This window comes from Capra hircus, chromosome 23 (assembly GCF_001704415.2).
Source record: "Capra hircus breed San Clemente chromosome 23, ASM170441v1, whole genome shotgun sequence".
Taxonomy (NCBI): domain Eukaryota; kingdom Metazoa; phylum Chordata; class Mammalia; order Artiodactyla; family Bovidae; genus Capra; species Capra hircus.
The window spans coordinates 19427000-19447925 of NC_030830.1; the positions used below are offsets into that span (position 1 = coordinate 19427000).

The following is a 20926-nucleotide window of genomic DNA, read 5'->3' on the forward strand; positions in this document are numbered from 1 at the left end:
TCTACTTTTTGCTAAGTGAAGGGACCAGTCTGAAAAGGCTACAAACTGATTCCAACTATTAATACATGACATTGTAGAATAGGCAAAAGTATGGAGACAGTAGGAAGATCAGGGCTGTGGGGGTTGGAATGTGGGAAAGATGAATGTGTGGAGCATAGGGAAATTTTAGGACAATGAAACTGTTTAGTATGATACTTGTAACAGTTGATGCATGTTGTATATTTTCCAAAACCTGTAGAATGGACTACACAGTTTATAAATATTAACTATGGACTTCAGTTAATACTTTATCAATATTGGTTCACTAACTGTAACAAAGATACCTCACTAATGCATGTATGTAGCCAGGAAAGGGGTTTGGAGGTGACATATGGGAAGCTTTTTCTATAAACCTATAAGTAAGTACTCTTTAAAGACTATAACGTTTTTTAAAGCTATTTTTCAGCAAAAAGACATAACTGGGAATAAAAAGGGAAGTGGGAGCCAGTATCTGGTGTTCATATAACAGCTCATACCCAAAATGTAAAAAGAACTTTTCACTCATCAATAATAAATACACTATAAAAAGGGCTCGTAGCTAACTCGCAGCAACGTTGTGGGCGATTTAACCTTTATGGATCGGCTCGGATTTCTTCAGGAGGCAGTGGGAGAGAGAAGGGAGTAAAAATTCAATTGCCAGAGTCAAGTGCTGCGCCCACCCTGGCCGAACCAGGAGAAGGTAGCAAAACCCGCAATCAAGATCATAGAGAGGACCATGCCTCCGGGTTCCTAGGCGGGCACCGGAAGCGGCCTCGCGGTCCCGGTCGCCTTTTGCTCTGTGGTTCTGGGTTCCTGGTTGGTCCGGCGGGATGGTGATTATAGTTTTCTCTTAACTACTTGCCAGAGCTAGTCCTGGGGAGCGCCAGCCATCCCCAGAGCTGCGGGTGAGCGGTCGTACTTCTCAGCCAAGCTGCAGAATTTCCAATCTCTGTTGTCCCTAGAGGCAGAAGTGGGACGGGGAGGGCTCTTTGCAGCGTGGGTGTCCTGTTCTCCCCCCAACAAGTGCACACGGTGCTTGGTAATGAGCGTCAGTGACTATTTGTTTCTATCGTTAGATTTGGATTTGTCGCTGTTTTTTTTGTTTGTTTGTTTTTTAACTTTATAGTATAGCACAAACGACTCAGATTTTGCTTGCTGATTCTCTTTATTTCATACACTATGGATGCTGGGGTGTCTCATCCGACGGAGAGGTGCTATTGCTTTACTCCCTGAACTTGGAACTTGTGTTTTACTCCCCTGTATAAGTAACTTGATTCCGCTAAAGATGATAAAGGTTTTACCGGAAAAATAACTTTGACTCTGCTCATGTGCTTTGACTCTACAGGAGTGTCCCAAAACCCATCCCTTCCTGCGGAGCAGTTCTAAGAAGGGATGGTAGGTTATGAATATGCATGGAAGAAAGCCTTGGCAAATATGGTGATCCCACAGCCTCTGGCTCATGTGCTTTTCTTCCTTTAGTTTTTATAAACTAAAAAGTCTTTAAATTCTAAGAATGTGGCCTTATTTCCCACAATAGAAGTTCTGATACTAATATTTATGTCGCATTTTGTATATCAGCAGCAAAGTGCACTTTCTCAATAATTGTTATCTGTTTTTGTGGGTCTCAGGAATATTGTCTTACAATATTCCACTACTCAGGAATATCACCTTGGCAGTGAGTCTGCATTACTAATAACATAGGTTCTTGACTGCTCTGGTTATTTTGCTGTTTTAATAGTGGGTTCTTCTCCCACAGGAGTGCTCTGATTCTAAGGTTCTTCCTGATTCCTGGGATGTAAGCCAAGTGAATCCTATCCTGAGCCATTGCAGTCTAAGATGTCCACCAAGTTGAGAGAGGATCCAGTCTTGACTCCTGTGGTCGACACTCCAGAGGAACATGAGGGTCTGAGAAGAGTGAAGGTAGAGGAAGAGGAGAACCATACTTGGGAGCAGAAGCCTGGACAACTAGGGAATGTGCACACTTATGAGGAGCTTCTCTGTCAGCGCTTCAGACAATTCCGCTATCAAGAGGCCCCTGGGCCTCGAGAGGCGCTGAGACAGCTCCGGGAGCTCTGCCAAAAGTGGCTGCAGCCTGAGCGGCACAGCAAGGAGCAGATCCTGGAGCTGCTGGTGTTGGAGCAGCTCCTGAGCATCCTGCCAGAGGTGGTTCAGGCCAGGGTATGGGAGTATCATCCAAGAAGTGGAGAGGAAGTGGTGACTGTGCTAGAAAATCTGGAGACAGAACTTGAAAGCAAAGGACAACAGGTGGGAAAAGGGTAATCCATTGTTCATTTATGAGCTCACCAGGGGTCTACCAGCAAAGACAGGAGCCATGAGTAAGCAAGAGGAGAGGGACTTATGACCATTATTTTCTGGGCTGAAGCATTATCTTTCTGTTTTCCCTTTAAAACTCTGCTGATTAAGACACTGGTTCCTTTATTCTGCTTTCTATACCTGTAAGAAACTGTATTTTTAATCAAACTCTGAGGTTTAGTTAGCTATTGCCATCTTTCTGGTCCTTTCATAAAACCAGCTGTACTGGTATGTCCTTAGGTCCAAGCCAGTGCACATTACAAACAAGAAGTGCTCTGGAAGGAAGTGAGACCTGCAAGCCTTACAAATCAGTCACTGATCATCCAGCTAAAGTGTGATCCTTGGGAGCACTTTCCCCTGCAAGAGAATGGTAAGCTTTACACCATGAATCTTTGTGATCTTTTAAAGCACTGAGCATAGCATCTGCTAAAAATAGTATTTCTGATGGGGGAAAAAAAAGTGGTATCTAGAAATATCAGAATAAATTTAACACCAAAGGTTATTTACAAAGTGAGCATATCTAGAGTTGATTTCATTTTGAATTGGGCTATGTGGTATTTTTTTAACTGGGCTGTTATAGTGGTTTACAATTGTGTGACTCCAAATTATCATAGAACAATAGTGGTAGTTTATATTTTAAAAAATCAAGTACTGTAGAAAGATATAAAATGAAAATTAAAGTTCCATTCCCAAGAATTAACAACTGTGGGCCTTTCATATACAATCTAACCAATCCAGAGCCCAGTCCCCCAGCCATCTCCTTTATCAAGCTTTCACACACCAATCTTATCAGTAGAGGTATTTTATTCTTTTTAATGTTAGTTTTCTGTTGCATACATGTATTGTAATTAATTTAATGGTCTTCTACTGATGTACATTTAGATTTTTTCCAGTATTATTGTTATTTTAAACAATGATCAGTGGATGTCTTTATGTAAAAATCTTTCGGCCATTGTGTGAAAATATTGAAGGAAAATATTTCTATAAATGCAGTACGAAATTAACAGTCACTAGATTAAAATAGGCTATTTATTACATAGGCAACAAAGTTATAGTGACTACCTCAGGAAAGTAAAAAGGTGATGGAGAAGGAATTGGGATTTGGGCTTTTTACTTTTATGCCTTTCATACCATTGAAAATTTTACCTTAAGTATCTATTCTTTTTGTAATAAAAATAAAGAGCACAGTCTTTAGATTCAGATTAACTCCAGGCCAGGCTAGTCATGTGATCACAGACCAGTTATTTAATTTCTGTGTTTCAGTTTCTGTTTCTATTACCTAGCTTATTGTGTTACTGTGAGCATCACCACAAACTGACTGATCATTTGGTGTTTTAGCTATCTATTTCCATGGAACAAACTACTCCAGAACTTAGTGGCTAAAAGGAACAACCATTATGTTATCTCTTACAATTCTGTGGATTGATTGGGATTAAGAGAGTGGTTCTGCTGCTGTACGTGATATCAAATGAAGCTGTAGGTATTGAGGACTTGCCTGGACTATGATGCTCGAGATACTTCACTCACATCTCATAGCTTATCAGGAGATGGCTAGAAACTGGGCTTAGCAAGATTATGAGATGGATGGGCCTCAGGTTATCTCATTCTCTCAGTCTCCATGTATCTCTTTAGTGGAGTAACTAGACATCTTAACATGGTAACTCAGGGATCTCAAAAGCATCTTTTAAAATCTTAGTCCTTGAACTGATATATCATCACTTTCACCATATTCTGTTGGATAAAGCAAGTCACAGGCCAGCCTAGATCCTGTGTGGGAAGGGGTTGGACTACACAAGGGATAAATACAAAAGGGTATGTTCATTAGGGACTCTGAAGACTCTTGGGAAATTTACATTTCATTCCTGCCATTCTGAGTTTTTAAATCTGGACTGAGGCCCAAAAACCTTTTATTTATTTATTTTTATTCTCTAAGACTCATAAGTACAGTAACTGTCAAACCGTTAGGATGATAGTTCTTGATTATTTATCACAATCCTTGATGTTAATAAGCATTCAGTAATGTTATCAATAATTATTACTAACCTTACTTCCATACCCTTATGTGGGATATGCAACTCTTAAATAATTGACTTGCTCTTTCAGCCTATGAGGCCAGGAATACAACTGGTGAATTTGCCCCAAAGCAGATTTCTTCAGAAAGGAATTCACTGGATGCTTTCCAGGATCCAAAGTGTGGAGAAACTTTTCAATATAGGGGTAAATCAGAACACCAAAAGGTCAACCCCGCAAGAGTAAAACGACACAAATGTAAGGAATGTGGAAAGGCCTTTGCTCAGAGCTCAGGGCTTGTTCGACATTGGAGAATTCACACTGGAGAGAAACCTTATAAGTGCAATCAATGTGGAAAAGCCGTCAGTTATAAATCAGCCCTTCTTTCACATCAGGAAATTCTTAATAAAATAAAACGCTATCAGTGTAATGAATGTGGGAAAGCCTTCAGTCAAAACACAGGCCTGGTTCTTCATCAGAGGATCCATACTGGAAAGAGACCTTATGGGTGTAAAGAGTGCGGAAAATGCTTTAGTCAAAGTTCACACCTTATTGGACATCTGAGGATCCACACTGGAGAAAAACCCTTCAAATGTAATGAGTGTGAGAGGGCCTTCACTCAGAGGTCAGGACTCATGGAACATCAGAGAAGTCACACTGGAGAAAAACCCTACATGTGTAAGGAATGTGGGAAAGCTTTCCAAGGGAGCACCAGTCTTACTCAGCACCTGAGGATCCACACTGGGGAGAAGCCCTACCAGTGTGAAGAGTGTGGCCGAGCCTTCATTCAGAGGTCAAGCCTTGTTCGTCATCAGAGGATCCACAGAGGGCAGAAGTCTGTGTCTATATCCTAAGTGTAAGAAAGCCTTCAATCAGGCCTTACTGAACACTTTAGAAAGCTATGCTGAATACAGACTTAATCATTTTGTAATAAACTGAAGAAATTGGGAATGTGGTGTCTCCATTATCATTGTTATTCTAGATAGTCAAACTAGAAGACATTTTGGTATCATCCATCAGATTGAAAGAAGCTGGTAGCTTGTCACTGGAGCAGACCACATTTTGGGCTGAGTCTTTTATGGATCTGCTATTTCTTTCTCCCATTCTTTTGATCCTTCTCCTTTGTGGTCCTTCAGCACTTTTGTTCCTTGAAGTCACTATCATCACATACCCTGAATATCCTGATGACACAGTGACTGTCACATTTTGAATGGAGGACCACTGAGGCTGTTAAGTGTGCATACTGTGCAAAGGAGAACTTTAGCAGGATGAGTGAGGAAAGTGACATTGTTTTTAAAGTTACCTAAATGAGGGGTAAGCTAGGTACTTATTTAAATAGATAAGTTAAGTTTAAAAGCAACTACTCAATGACATAGCTTGCTGTTTTGTTTGCCTCCTCTTCACCCCATTGGTGAGAGAGGAAGTCCCACCCTAAGATTCTGGGGATGGCCAAACACATGACACCTGGCTCTGGACAGATGGGATTGACAAGAGTTTATTAGTCATGTGTACTCACAGCATAGGGCAGGAGGGCCACTTGGGAGCAGAATAAACAAACAGGAGCTTTGCGATACAGGCTTCATAGTAATAAGATGAGGTGATGCCTGGTTTCCTTGGGAGGATGTGATTGGCTTGTTTGAATAATTTCATTGTGGGGGGCAAAGTGGTGAAACCCAGTAGGTTGAGGACCAAGTAGAGTGTAGCTAGTCCAGCTGATGGGGAACTAGCCAAGTGGGGTCACTTCCTGCTGGGGGGAGGCATATACCGCAAGAGTGGTGGAATTGATGGTTAGGCTTTTGGTCCTTCTGAGGCTCAAAGAGGGCTAGGTGGCTCAGTGGGAAAGAATCCACCTGACAATGCAGGAAATGCAGGTTTGATCTTTGTGTTGAAAGATCTCCTGGAGGAGGAAATGGCAACCCACTCCAGTATACTTGCCTGAAAAATCCCATGGACAGAGGAGGCTGGTGGGCTACAGTCCATGGGTCACAAAGAGTTGGACACGACTGAGTACACATGCAAGAGGCTCAAAGATGTCAAGGCAGCATATGAAGTTTTAGGCCTTGCTGCTCACTTTGTCAATTTAGAAAAAAGGCAGTATTTAGGAAAGAGTTAAAATGTATATCTGTGCCCTCAAATTCTACTCTTTATTGATATGTCCTCTTTTTCCTCCCTCTTTCATTCTGAATCCCAGTGATACCCACTCCTCCAGTTACCCCTAGGAAAAAATCTCAGAAATACCTTTGACCATCCAGCATGACAGTTGGACTTGATTCTATATTGGTACTAGGATTGAAAAGACATCAGGTAGCAGAGTATCTTTAATGCTTTTCTTTCTGACTTTATGCTAAAAACCAGTAGTTATCTCAAGCTTAGCTCCATCACTGTCCCTCATACATAATCATCTGGATGTTTATGTCCTCACCATGCTTTAGTTTATCTTTGCAACCTTTGGAACAGGCAGTCTATAAAACATTGGTATTGTCTTCTACTTTGAATGAAATATACTTTCCACTGTTGTGAGGACTTGAGAAACTGGAAAGTTTATAAGGTAGAAAGTGTATAAAAGTGAGGTATTTCACTATATTCATATTTTTATGGGGATGATATAAATAAATAGCCACCCAAGAAAAACTCTGGGGGTGCTAGTTGTTCATTCTTACTACCATCATACCACTTCTATTTTATTCTGCCTTGTTTCACGGCTCAAGTAGAAAATACCTAAGAGCTATGAAATCTTTCATAAGCTGAAATGGCATAAAGCAGAGGGAATTATCTTAGGACGCATCTTGCTAACAGATGCACAGAATCGAGGTAAAGCACAGACACAGTTCAAAACTATAGTGGCTTAATGCTGAGATGCCGAGTATAGTTCCCAGAGAAGGAGCCAGTGGCATCACTCTTGCTGCTTGAGGTGCATGATGCCTTTCTACAAGGTTGGGCAGCAACGCAAATGCTCAATGTTGTTTTCACTTTTCACCTTTTTTTGGTAAAATCCTCTTCAACTTTATTTGGCAAAAGCAGATACTAATGTAGGTCTTTATTACAAGGCAAAGTGGCATAATGCAGATTTTCAAAAGGCAGGGGATACTTGTATCTCTTGATTTAGTTTAAATACAAATACTAAAAACATACTTTAAATGTCAATAATTTGAACTTTGTGGCCTTCCTAACCTTAGAGTTGGGGATGTGTTTACAAAGGATGTGTTATATTTATAACACACCTTTCCACAGTGACTTCCTAGTACACATTTCTGAAGATACTTTGTTTAAAGAATGGTTATTGCCTACAAATGTGTCATGCATTTTAAGGGTATATACAAGAAAAAAGATTATAATACAAAACAAAAAGGACAGATAAAGACAAAAACAATTCTGCCTGGGAGAATTGGGAAAGTATATAAAGGTGGACATTTGTCAGACGTTAAGGATTAGTAGGATTTTGGTATTTTAGTCAGGATTCTCAGAAAAATATATACATTACTTATTTTTTAAGAATTGACTCAGACAATTGTTCAGTTCAGTTCAGTTGCTCAGTCGTGTCCGACTCTTTGTGACCCCATGAACCACAGCATGCCAGGCCTCCCTGTCCGTCACCAGCTCCCAGAGTCTACCCAAACCCATGTCCATCGAGTCGGTGATGCCACCAGCCATCTCATCCTCTGTCGTCCCCTTCTCTTCCTGCCCTCAATCCCTCCCAGCATTAGGGTCTTTCCAAATGAGTCATCTCTTCCCATTAGGTGGCCAAAGTATTGGAGTTTCAGCTTCAACATCAGTCCTTCCAATGAACACCCTGGATTGATCTCCTTTAGAATGGACTGGTTGGATTTCCTTGCAGTCCAAGGGACTCTCAAGGAATTCTCTAATACCACAGTTCAAAAACATCAGTTCTTTGGCACTCAGCTTGCTTTAAAGTCCAACTCTCACATTCATACATGACTACTGGAAAAACCATAGCCTTGACTAGACAGACTTTTGTTGGCAAAGTAATATCTCTGCTTTGGCTCACACTGTTAGGTGTCTGTCTACAATGCAGGAGACCTGGGTTTGATCCCTGGGTTGGGAAGATCCCCTAGAGAAGGAAATGGCAATCCACTCCAGTACTATTGCCTGGAAAATCCCATGGAGAGAGGAGACTGTAGTCCATGGGGTCACAAAGAATCGGACATGACTGGATGACCACTTTTCTAGGTTGGTCATAACTTTCCTTCCAAAGAGTGTCTTTAATTTCATGGCTGCAATCACCATCTGCAGTGATTTTGGAGCCCCCAAAAATTAAGTCAGCCATTGTTTCCTCATCTATTTCCCGTGAAGTGATGGGACTGGATGCCATGATCTTAGTTTTCTGAATGTTGAGCTTTAAGCCAACTATTTCACTCTCCTCTTTCACTTTCATCAAGAGGCTCTTTAGTTCTTCACTTTCTGCCATAAGGGTGGTATCATCTGCATATCTGAGGTTAATGATATTTCTCCTGGCAATCTTGATTCCAGCTTGTACTTCATCCAGCCCCGCTTTTCTCATGATGTACTCTGCATATAAGTTAAATAAGCAGGGTGATAATATACAGCCTTGACGTACTCCTTTTCCTATTTGGAACCAGTCTGTTCTATGTCCAGATCTAACTGTTGCTTCCTGACCTGCATACAGGTTTATCAAGAGGCAGGTCAGGTGGTCTGGTATTCCCATCTCCAGAATTTTCCACAGTTTATTGTGACCCACACAGTCAAAGGCTTTGGCATAGTCAATAAAGCAGAAATAGACGTTTTCCTGGAACTCTCTTGCTTTTTCGATGATCCAGCGGATGTTGGCAATTTGATCTCTGGTTCCTCTGCCTTTTCTAAAACCAGCTTGAATGTCTGGAAGTTCACAGTTCACATATTGCTGAAGCCGGGCTTGGAGATTTTGAGCATTACTTTACTAGCGTGTGAGATGAATGCAGTTGTGCGGTAGTTTGAGCATTCTTTGGCATTGCCTTTCTTTGGGATTGGAATGAAAACTGACCTTTTCCAGTCCTGTGGCCACTGCTGAGTTTTCCAAATTTGCTGACATATTGAGTGCAGCACTTTCACAGCATCATCTTTCAGGATTTGAAATAGCTTAGCTAGAATTCCATCACCTCCACTATCTTTGTTTGTAGTGATGCTTCCTGAGGCCCACTTGACTTCACATTCTAGGATGTCTGGCTCTAGGTGAGTGTGAGTGATCACACCATCGTGATTATCTGGGTTGTGAAGATCTTTTTTGTACAGTTCTGTGTATTCTTGCCACCTCTTCTGAATATCTTCTGCTTCTGTTAGGTCCATATTATTTCTGTCCTTCATTGAGCCCATCTTTGCATGAAATGTTCCCTTGGTATCTCTAATTTTCTTGAAGAGATCTCTAGTCTTTCCCATTCTGTTGTTTTCCTCTGTTTCTTTGCATTGATCACTGAGGAAGGCTTTCTTATCTCTACTTGCTCTTCTTTGGAACTCTGTATTCAAATGGGTATATCTTTCCTTTTCTCCTTTGCTTTTTGCTTCTCTTCTTTTCACAGCTTTTTGTAAGGCCTCCTCAGGCAGCCATTTTGCTCTTTTGCATTTCTTTTTCAGACAATTGGGGAGCTACTAATTCCAAAATATGCAATGCAGGCTGGCAGGGAATGCAAGCAGGATTCCTATGTTACAGTTTTAAGGCAAAATTCCCTCTTGAGGATATCTCAGTTTTGTCTCACGGCCTTCAGCTGATTGGATGAGGCCCACCCATTATGGACGGTAATATCCTCTGCTTAAAGTCAACAGCTTGATGATGGGAAGTCCCAGAGCAGACCTTTGGTAGCCTTTATGCAGACTGTGCCCTGCTGGTCATCTCCCCCATCCGGATGGCCTCTGGCCAACTGCTGTTTGCCAGCCTCCTCACAATAAACTGTGGAAAATTCTGAAAGAGATGGGAATACCAGACCACCTGACCTGCCTTCTTGAGAAACCTGTATGCAGGTCAGGAAGCAACAGTTAGAACTGGATATGTAACAACAGACTGGTTCCAAATTGGGAAAGGAATACATCAAGGCTGTATATTGTCACCCTGCTTATTTAACTTATATGCAGAATACATCATGAGAAATGCTGGGCTGGAGGTAGTACAAGCTGGAATCAAGATTGCCGGGAGACATATCAATCACCTCAGATATGCAGATGACACCACCCTTATGGCAGAAAGTGAAGAGGAACTAAAAAGCCTCTTGATGAAAGTGAAAGAAGAGTGAAAAGTTGGCTTAAACCTCAACATTCAGAAAACGAAGATCATGGCATCTGGTCCCATCACGTCATGGGAAATAGATGGGGAAACAGTGTCAGGTTTAATTTTAGGGGGCTCCAAAATCACTGCACATGGTGATTGCAGCCATGAAATTAAAAGAGGCTTACTCCTTGGAAGAAAAGTTATGACCAACCTAGATAGCATATTCAAAAGCAGAGATATTACTTTGCCAACAAAAGTCTGTCTAGTCAAAGCTATGGTTTTTCCAGTGGTCATGTGTGGATGTGAGAGTTGGACTGTGAAAAAAGCTGAGTGCCAAAGAATTGATGCTTTTGAACTGTGGTGTTGGAGAAGACTCTTGAGAATCCCTTGTACTGCAAGGAGATCCAACCAGTCCATCCTAAAGGAGATCAGTCCTGGGTGTTCACTGGAAGGACTGATGCTGAAGCTGAAACTCCAATACTTTGGCCACCTCATGTGAAGAGTTGACTCACTGGAAAAGACCCTGATGCTGGGAGGGATTGGGGGCAGGAGGAGAAGGGGACGACAGAGGATGAGATGGTTGGATGGCATCACCGACTCGATGGACATGAGTTTAAGTAGACTCCGGGAGCTGGTGATGGACAGGGAGGCCTGGCGTGCTGCGATTCATGGAGTTGCAAAGTGTCGGACACGACTGAACTGAACTGAACTACTTCAATTCACAAACCTCTTCTCCATTTCTTGCCCTAGGATGGTTTCCCCAACTCCTGAACTTCCCACAGCCTTCTGAAATTTCCATTGCTTTCTGGCCCAAGCTCTTTACCACATCTGTACTTATTTCTTCTCTACCATCTCTATTTTCTTAGTGTTTCTTCCTGGTATCAGCATATTCACGAGGTCCTAAAGGATAGCTATCATGTTCCTTCCTTAGAGGGAAGGCGCAGTTCCCTTAGAGGGAAGCCCTGTTCTGGGCGCAGGACAGAGGAGATGAAAACACCCAAGGAAAAGGCAGTGGGGAGACAAACTGGTAACAATGCCGACTCCCAGCGGCCTACCTCCGTTAAGGAAAAGGACAATCATTTTTTTCTATGTCGTCACCAAGCACTCCTCCCATACACTTTCAGTATCCTGCCGGGTTCACAAGAGCAAGTGTCCAAAACATTTTTTTTTTTTAATAACTCTCAGAGATCCAGTAATTGGGTTTGGTGTTATCTGTCAACGCCTTTAGTCTTGAACAGCTAGAAATGAACATGTACCATCCTAGCACTGCAAGGTAACCAAGAGAAGCCGGGCATGTGCGCGGAGGCGGGTCACTGGGACACGCTCAGGGACGTGGCCTCTTGGAGACGCCGGAAGCTGGGCGCGTCTGAGCGTCCAGTTCCGGAGCCGAGGCCACTTTTTCTCGGGTTCAGCCCTGCGAGACCCCAGACTTACTGGGCCACATGGAACAGCCAGCACCAGCCCTGGTTCCAGCCCGGGGACACCCGGTGCCCAGAGAGGCTGGCAGCGGGCATCTGTCTGAGAGGCTTTGGAAAGGCTGGCCCCAAGCCCCTCAGACAGGACCCTGTCCTGGGTTTGGGGGGGGGGGTCCCCTTTTTGGCAACCGTGCTTGCCACGCTCTGACGAAACCAGGGCCACCACTACTGTGTGAACGAGGTAGAATTTTGCTCTCCATTTTGCAAGATTCACACGAAAACATGAGTAATTTTCTGGCTGTGATTCGTAACTTTTCCTTTCCCACAGGTTGGATCTTATGTACTCAAATGTGGAGAAACTGTGCCAAGTGATTAGAAATTTTTGTTTTAGGCTGGGGCTACATCCACGTACTTAACGCCGAATTTTGGAGAAATGTTCCATTAAGTGCAAGTCTTCACTCCACTCTTCCCCTGGCAATTATATATTTTTACTTATCTCCTTAACATATTATACACTTTTCATATTGGTTGTGTGTGTTTTACTGTTTCAACTAGAATGGACACTCTGCTAATGCATTTCAAACACCTTGAACAGTTTCTGTGCAAGGTAGGCTTCTAAAAAATATTTGTGGATTTAGTGAATTAATAAAATTAGTTATCTTGGTTACAGGTCGTCTTCTTTCTTGTGTGGGTTCTTCGAAGTATTTGCCATGTATCTCTTTATCATTTAATTCTTATTCCCCAGGGTGTCCTCAGAAGCCTTCAGTTGAAACTCCAGGCATGATGGCTGTGGACACAAGAAAGTCTGCTGGTCAGCTGTTCCAAGCCCCATGGGGTCAGCAGGGCCCTATGATGGTGACAGTGAAGCTGGAGGAAGACCACCCCAAGAATCAGGGTCTCAGCCTTCCAGAGAACCAGCTTCCTGCCCGGGAGATCTTCAGGCAGCAGTTTAGGCACTTCTGCTACCAGGATTCCCCTGGACCCCGGCTGGCCCTGAGCCGGCTCCAGGAGCTCTGCCATCAGTGGCTTAGACCAGAGACACACACCAAGGAGGAGATCCTGGACTTGCTGGTGCTGGAGCAGTTCCTGTCCATCCTGCCCCAGGAGCTCCAGGTCCCAGTTCGGGAGCATCATCCAGAGAGTGGGGAAGAGGCAGTGACCGAGCTGGAGAATCTGGAAAGAAAGAGAAATGTACATATTAGGAAGAGACGAGTCTGATGTGGTTGTGGGGAACTGGAAGCAAAATTTTCTCAAGTGTGGAGGCTCTGAGAACAGTGGGAAAACCTAGCATTTAGCAGGGAACTGAGCTGCTTCCTAAGCCAGTCCTGTAAGAGGGGGAAGGGTGGGAAACAGGAGATTCAGGGATGGAGTAAAGATGCTGAAGGCATTCTGTAAGTATCATGCTGTGTACTCTACTGGTCATTGCAACATTCACAGCAACAAAGAACTAGGTGGTATCACATATGGAAACTAAGTTCAGAGAGGTTGTTTAACTTAGCGGAGGAGACATAGCCAATAAATGAAGTGACAGAGACAGGATTTGATTAGACTTTCTGATCAAAAGGTAAGCATCACTTACCTTTTTGGCTACCCTTTAGCACCCTAAGGCCTTGGTTTCTCTTCTAGTCTCTCCAGGGATGTTTCTTGGAAATTCCTCTCTGAGGTTTAGTTCCTGTAAATTCAGGCCTAATGAGTGCCACTTGTCTCTAGGTTTCAGCTTGTTCTCTAGAACAGAAGATACTTTTGCAGACAATGACCCTTCAAACACTAGATGAAGAATCGTCATATACCCGAGCTCAGCCCCCAGCAGTCCAGTTCAAGGGTGAAAGACCTGAGCCCCTACCATCAGAGGAAACAGGTGAGGCAAGAATTTCTCTAGGAAATTTGGAGTGAAATGAAGTCCCCCGTTGGCTTTTTTTGTGAAGTATGACATGTTAATTCCTTGTGATGAGAGTTGTTAAAGGATATGACAAAGCTGACATTTTAGGTAATAATGATTAAAAGGTGATGTCATCTCAGAACAGCCTCTGTAGTATGTTAATTTTAAATATCCATAGTTGAATTTTCTGCAGATCGTCTGTAGCAGATGTTACTGTCAAGTATTTTGATGCTTACATCCTTAAGTAGACTTTGATAGGACATTAACATTGTGAAACTATATTGACTTTTCTGAAAGTTGCCTCTTGTTATTACCAGAGAAATATATATGCATTGTAGAAAGTTAGAAAATACAGAGTTGCAAAATAAGAAAACAAGCATAATATTCTATCATCCAGAGATTACAGTGACTTTTTATTATATATTTTAATATCTTTTATGTGCATGTATGTGTATACACACATTCCTTTCACTGAAAAGAGATCATTTCTGTGTGATATTTTGTAATCTATTTCATTCAGTTAATAATCTTCCCTTTTCCCTGGCAATACATTTTAATGTTATCTAAACTCAATGCAAATTCAGATTGGTCCATTTTTTCCAAAATGTCTTTAAAGCTAATTTGTGCAAACCAAGATAGAATCCATGGCTGTGTGAGACATCTGGTTGTTGTGCCTTTTAATTCTCTTTTACTTTAGAACAGTTTTCCTTTCTCATTTTCCCTTTCATGGCCTAGACATTTTCATGACCCTGGGCGTTTCTTACTCTGTGAAGCTTTCTGGTTGCTTCCTCACTGAATCATTTATTTTGCTGCCCATGTATGCTATATTTCCATAAAATGGAAAAAAGATTGAAAGACATGGCGATATGATCCCTCCACTGAACAGCTAATTTTTCCCCTTTATAACTGCATGGTGTCACTTTGGCAGTATGTGATTGGCTAGTTTCCCAGCAACAAAATACAAAATGTTTGAGAATTCTTCTATGGGTCAATCATTTTATTAAGTGTTGCAGAATGATTTTATGACTGTTTCATTCTTTCTATGTTATTAACTGTTAGTCTTCTTTATAGTGAACAAATCGTCAAATCATCTGTTTGATCACTTCATATTAGACAGTCAAGATTGATGCTTAGTTTCCCCCTGTATTTACCAATTTTCAAATTCAAGGAATGGTTTAATAGGCACCTCAAATGACAACATGGGATTTTAGGACTTTCTTTGTGTTAGTATCATTATGGGCTTAGTAATTTTCATTGAGTCAGTGTGCTTCAATCTACCACAGTTGCTACTTGTTTTAAAGCTCAGACTGATACATCTTTGCCTAGTTTGGATGTCTTCCACCCTGTTCCTAACTCTTGTTGCCATGACCCTATGAATTTTGAATCCTTGCTTTCTGAACAAAATTAATTATTCCATTCTCACCGTGTACTTTCCCTAGACCCAGATTTGGTATCAACCCTTTCTGAAGGAGCTTTAATTCTTCTTAATGGAGAAGGCTATTGAAGTAGAAAATCTGGCTGCTGGGAGTGTTCTTTTTCCCTCGGGTAACAATAGTTCTAGCACATTTTATGGGTGGAGCTAGATGTACATTTTTTTTTTCTAAAAATTATGAGTTCATATTGGTGTATTCAGTTTTGTTTTACCACTACAATGTTCCATTATTTTTCTATATCATGTTTTGTCTATGCATTTACTTTTGTTAATTCCTTCCTTATGTTCTCCCTTGTTTTTAAAATTTATTTATTTTAGATTGTAGTAGTTTGTATCAGAAGTGTTCCCAGGAAGCGTAAGCAAGGGGAATGAGACAGAAGAGAGAAAAGTGTTCCTAAATGAGCAGATTCTCTTGGTTAATTAGTTGTCCTTTTTATTTTTTAATTTTTGAGCTGGCTGGATCGATCTGTATATCTATTACTAATATAAATATTTGATGCTACAAATATTTCATTGAACACTGATTTTGATGAATCCCAAATGTTTTGAAATGTAGCATTTTTGTTATTTTCTAGAAAATCTGTAACGTATTTCTCCTTTGAACCAGTAATTGAAAGTTTTAAATTTTCTGATGGAAGGGCTTATTTTCTGATTTTGTTACTAATTCTAGATTTATTGTTATCAGAGAATGTTTGTGTTGTTTACACCTTTTGGAGTTTATTATGGTTTACCTATGACCCCAAAATTAGTTTTCATTAAAGGTCACTGCACATCTGAGAAGATGTTCTATTTTCCAGATACAGAACTTGATATACATGTTTATTCATAGATTTAATAATCTTGTAAATCTTCTGAATGTTTATTTTTTTGTCCATTTGGTGGTTTTTTCTAGACAGAGAAAGAATGATTAAAGTCTGTTATTTGTTTTGTCTCTTTATCTCATCTATAATTTCTGCTCTAGAAAATTTGTTCCTTTGTTATTTTCTATGTAATTATTCATGTCTGTTCCATGGTCACTATAAATTGTAATGTTTATTTATCATTATACTTTTCTTTGTCTCATTTCATGCTCTTGGCTTGAATCTCACCTTTTATCTGAAATTAAGATCATGATGCCTTTCTTTTTATTTGCATTTGCTCAGTTTTCTCTTGCTCATCCTTTATTCATAACTTTACTCAATCATTTTATCATAGATGTGTCTCTTATATATTTAGTGTAGTTGAATTTTTCTCTGCTCAATTAATGACCACAAAGTTAGCAATTAAACCACACACATTTATTATCTCAGTTTCTATGGGTCAGGAGTCTGGGTATGTGGCTTAGCTGGATCCTCCACTTCTGGGTCTCTTACAAGGCTGCAGCCAAAGATAGGTTCTCACCTGACTTGTGACTGAGGAAGGATTCACTTCCAACCTCACATGGATGTTGGCAGGATGCAGTTCTTTATCAGTCACACAGACAGAGGGCCTTCCTTCCTTCCTGGTTGCTGACCAAACCCAGCTTCAGTTCCTTGCCGCATGGGCTTCTCTATATGGTGACATTCTTAATCAAAGCCAGCAAACCAGGAAGGAAGGGTGTCAATAGAGAAAGTCTTATGGTAGGTAGAAATTATAGTCTTGGGTAATCACAGACGTGACATCCTATCAATTTTACCATACTCTGTTGGTAAATCAGCCATGCTTTATTCTTTCTCACTCCCACACCTGAATTACTCCCATTCCTTCTACTTGGCTCATCTGTTTCTCTGAATCCCTGACACTAAATAAAGAAAAGATAGAAAGTGCTCTGTTAAATCTGAAATAAACATTAAGCCTCCTAGCTCTCTGTCTGTTAGATCATTTTTGAGTTGCCTTTTCTCCTCAAATTGTGTGGTGTGTTGTTTCAGATGGTGAGATGAAGATTGAGAATTTGACATTAGAAGTGAAACAGGAACCTTGTGAAGAAACAGAATGGTATAGGGAGGGGTCTGATGGACATCATGAAACTATATGTCAGCATGCCATACAGAGAGGAGACAATGAGCCTAGTGAAAGTTGGAAATGCAGAATGGGGATGCCACAGGTGAGAAAATACATGAATGTGATGAATGTAAGAAAACCTTCACCTGGATGAGAGGCCTTCATAGGCACAAGAGGATCCACAATGGGAAGAAACCATACTCCAGTACAGAATTTGGGCTTCACAGCAAGGAAAAGCCTTATCAGTGTAAAGAGTGTGGCAAAGACTTCAGTCAGAAAGCAGGCCTCTCTCAACATCTCAAAATCCACATTGTAGATAAGCCTCATCAGTGTAATAAATGCGGCAGATGTTTTAGTCAAAGATCAGTTCTTTCAAAACATCAAAGTCTCCACACTGAAAAGAAGCCTTTTGAATGTATATACTGTGGGAAAACCTTCTGCCATAGTGCAGACCTCACTGAACATAAACAATTGCACAACAGAGAGAAGCCTTATGAATGTAATGAATGTGGGAAAACCTTCAGGCAGCGTTCAAATCTTACTGAGCATCAGCGAATTCACAGTAAAGAAAAACTTTTTGAATGTAAAGTATGTGGAAAAGCCTTCACTCAGTATGCAGGACTTAACCAACATCGGAGAATCCACACTGGAGAGAAACCTTTTGAATGTCCTGTATGTGGACGAGCTTTTAGCCGAAGCTCGGAACTTATAATACATCACAGAATTCACTCAGGAGAGAAACCTTATGAATGTGCTGAGTGTGGAAAAACCTTTAGAGTGAACTCAACCCTGATCATACATCAGAGAAGTCACACTGGGGAGAAGCCCTATAAATGTGATGAGTGTGGTGAAGCCTTCAGTCAACACTCAGGCCTTAACAAACACAAATTAGGAGGAAAGCACAGAAACCCTCCTAAACTAAGAAAATATACATGTGATGAGTGTGGAAAGACCTTCGCACAGTTAACTGGCCTGAGAAACCACAAAAGAATCCATACTGGGGATAAAACCTACCAATGTCCTGAGTGTGGCAAGTCCTTTACAAGGGGAGAGCATCTTATTGAGCATCAGGGGATTCACAACAAGGAGAAGCCTTATCAATGTAGAGAGTGTGGCAAAGCCTTCAGTCAGAAGACAGGTCTTAGTCATCATATCAAAATCCACACAGGAGAGAAACCTTTTGAATGTTCTGACTGTGGGCGAGACTTCAGCTGTAAATCAAATCTCAATAAACATAAGAGAGTCCATTCTGAGGAAAAATCCTATACATATAAATAGTATGGGAATGTCTATTAGGCAGAGAGCATTGCTAATCCAACATCAGAGAGGCCACATCCTGCTAAGCCTCAGCAGTGGTGTGAATGAGGTAAAGCCTAGAAGCTCAGCTCTGATTAGTCACCAGAGAATCCACTAAAATGACTCCTTGCCAAGATGTCTGGTGACAACTTCAAGTAGAATTAAGAATTTTTTTTCAATTGAGATGAAATGTTTCTTAAACTTCATTATTTAAAGAATGTCAGAGATACTGTGTTGAAAAGTTGTTTAAAGGTCATAAATGCTGGAAAAGTTGAGAATTTGGGAAAATAAACATCAATAAGAAATTCACCTGTAATTACCTTTGTTAAATGCAATGAAGTGTCAGTTAATACAATGAAAAGGTAAACAAGGGATTCTGTTTAAAAATTATTTTTTATACTGAATTCACAAGTTTTTATGTTTTGCTTTTTGAAATCATTTTGATTTCTGAGTAGCCTTAGCCTAGTCTAATGTTGAAATTGCTTTTCACCGTACCAGTTGCAGTCACTGAAATATCCAAAAGCTTGGAATGTGTGAGATCGGTTGTCTGTTTCTCTACCACCTTGTCTTCCTAACCAAGCCTCTGACCAGAACTGGGTGACCTGCAGACCCTTCCCAATCCTGACCTCTCCCCCGTGACACCCCCTCCCACCCCCCAAACTAGCATTTCCTGGTGAAAAAAGATGTATTACACTCTAAGTGATGTGGAGGGCATAAAGGTTTGGGACCACAGTACATCGAAATCTAGTGTGGCCATCAATGGCTAAAGTTCAGAGCACACATTTTTTTATTGTGAACACAGCTCCTTGAGCTCAAACAGAGGACAAAAGAGAAGAGGAGAAAGTAAGCCTTTCATTTCAGCATTTTCCATCTCCTACAAATTACATTAACACAACTGAAATCTCCTTCAGCTTCAGCACTGCCTATCTCACTCAGTTAATGTAGTGAGGGACTTTGCTGAAGTTGGTAATAGCTTTCAAGCACTGGAAGAATATTTCCTCAGTTTTATGACTGCACTTGACTTCTGTTGGATTTTATATTATTTATAGGGCAATATAATTCCCTGTCAATAGCAAGAAAATCCGGCCCAACCATGGTAAAAATATTGGTGTATTTAAGTCCATCTTAGGCTACCTAGTCTGCTGATTTGTCATTCTGTCGCTTTTCCACTCTGCTGCCTTTAATCCTCTGAAAATAAGACTCAAAACTTTGCTGTTCATGGAGAATGTTTCCCCTTGTCTCTTTTTGTAGTCGCTACCTCTCACTTCCAAGGTGAATAAAACTAACATTTCTCTTTTAGGCCAATGATATTTAACTGTCTTCAGGCTCCAGCCTATTCATATAAATACAGTGTTTTCTTAAATGGCAAATATGGAGCATTAAATGTTATTAAATGTTGTGTCAGTCCTTGAAGCCCAAGTCAAGTGTGACTCACTTGTCCAACACTTTTTTGAGATGTAATTTGTATATTCAGATCTACAACAAAATGATTCAATATTCATATATATTATGAAATAATCACCACAAAAATGTCTAATCAATATCCATCAACACAGATAACAAAATTTTCTTCTTTTGATAAGAATAGTTAAGATCAACCCTCTTAGCAACTTTCAAGTATGCAATACAGTATTAACTATAGTCATCATGTTGTATATTACATCCCAATGACTTTATTTTATAAATGGAAGATTGTACCTTTGACCCTCTTCACCCATTTCACCCCTACCCTCTCCCCCAACTCTGGCAACCACCTACCTGTTCTCTGTGAATTTTATTTTTTTCCTGTTGTTTTAGATTGCATGTATAAGTGAGATCATATGGTATTTGTCTTTCTCTGAATTATTTCACTCAGCATAATGTCCTCAAGTTGTTGCAAATAGCAAGATTTCCTTTTTGTTGGCTGAACTGTATACACACCCACATTTTCTTTATCCATTTATCTGTCGATGGGCACTTAGGTTGCTTTCATGTGTTGGTTATTGTAAGTAATGCTGTAGTGAACAGGGGGGTACAGGTATCTTTTTGAGTTGGTGTTTTTGTTTTGGGTAAATGCCAAGGAGTAGAATTGTTGGATCATGTTGATGAATCTCCATACTGTTTCCCATAGTGCAGTACCTATTTACATTCCCACCAGCAGTGTACAAGCACTCTCATTTCACCACATCCTCACCAACATTTATTTCTTGCCTTTTGGTAATTGCCACTTAAACAGGTTTGAGGTGATATCATTGTGGTTTTAATTTGCATTTTCCTAATGATTGGTGATACAGAGCACCTTTTCATGTTACCTATCAGCCATCTGTATGTCTTCTTTGAAAAAGTGTCTATTCAGAGCCTCTGCCCATTTTTTAATTGTTTTTTTTTTCTATCGAGTTGTATAAGTTCTT

At 40.7% G+C, this 20926-nt stretch overlaps 3 protein-coding genes across 4 annotated transcripts in view; all 3 read left to right on the forward strand.

Annotated features, from left to right (window-relative positions):
* The window catches only part of ZKSCAN8 (zinc finger with KRAB and SCAN domains 8), a 41522-nt gene extending 35385 nt beyond the window's left edge, over positions 1–6137 (forward strand). Inside the window, 1 exon segment of the mRNA XM_018038550.1 lies at positions 4594–6137. Within this exon segment, the coding sequence (XP_017894039.1) occupies positions 4594–5195 (602 nt within the window). The 3' untranslated portion in view covers positions 5196–6137.
* On the forward strand, positions 735–12795 carry LOC108633266 (zinc finger and SCAN domain-containing protein 23-like). Of its 2 annotated transcripts, none has more exons than XM_018038540.1 (4): positions 735–923; positions 1775–2294; positions 2572–2701; positions 12716–12795. In XM_018038540.1, the coding sequence occupies exons 2-3, from the start codon at positions 1855–1857 to the stop codon at positions 2618–2620; spliced, it is 489 nt and encodes a 162-aa protein (XP_017894029.1). In that variant the 5' UTR covers positions 735–923; positions 1775–1854; the 3' UTR covers positions 2621–2701; positions 12716–12795. The 2 variants fall into 2 exon arrangements, with proteins under 2 accessions (XP_017894029.1, XP_017894028.1); XM_018038539.1 differs by lacking the exon at positions 12716–12795 and adding an exon at positions 4435–4516.
* On the forward strand, positions 13189–20593 carry LOC102177207 (zinc finger protein OZF). The gene is made up of 2 exons (XM_018038530.1): positions 13189–13828; positions 17168–20593. Exon 2 carries the CDS (start codon positions 17322–17324, stop codon positions 18516–18518), a length of 1197 nt encoding a protein of 398 aa, XP_017894019.1. The 5' UTR covers positions 13189–13828; positions 17168–17321; the 3' UTR covers positions 18519–20593.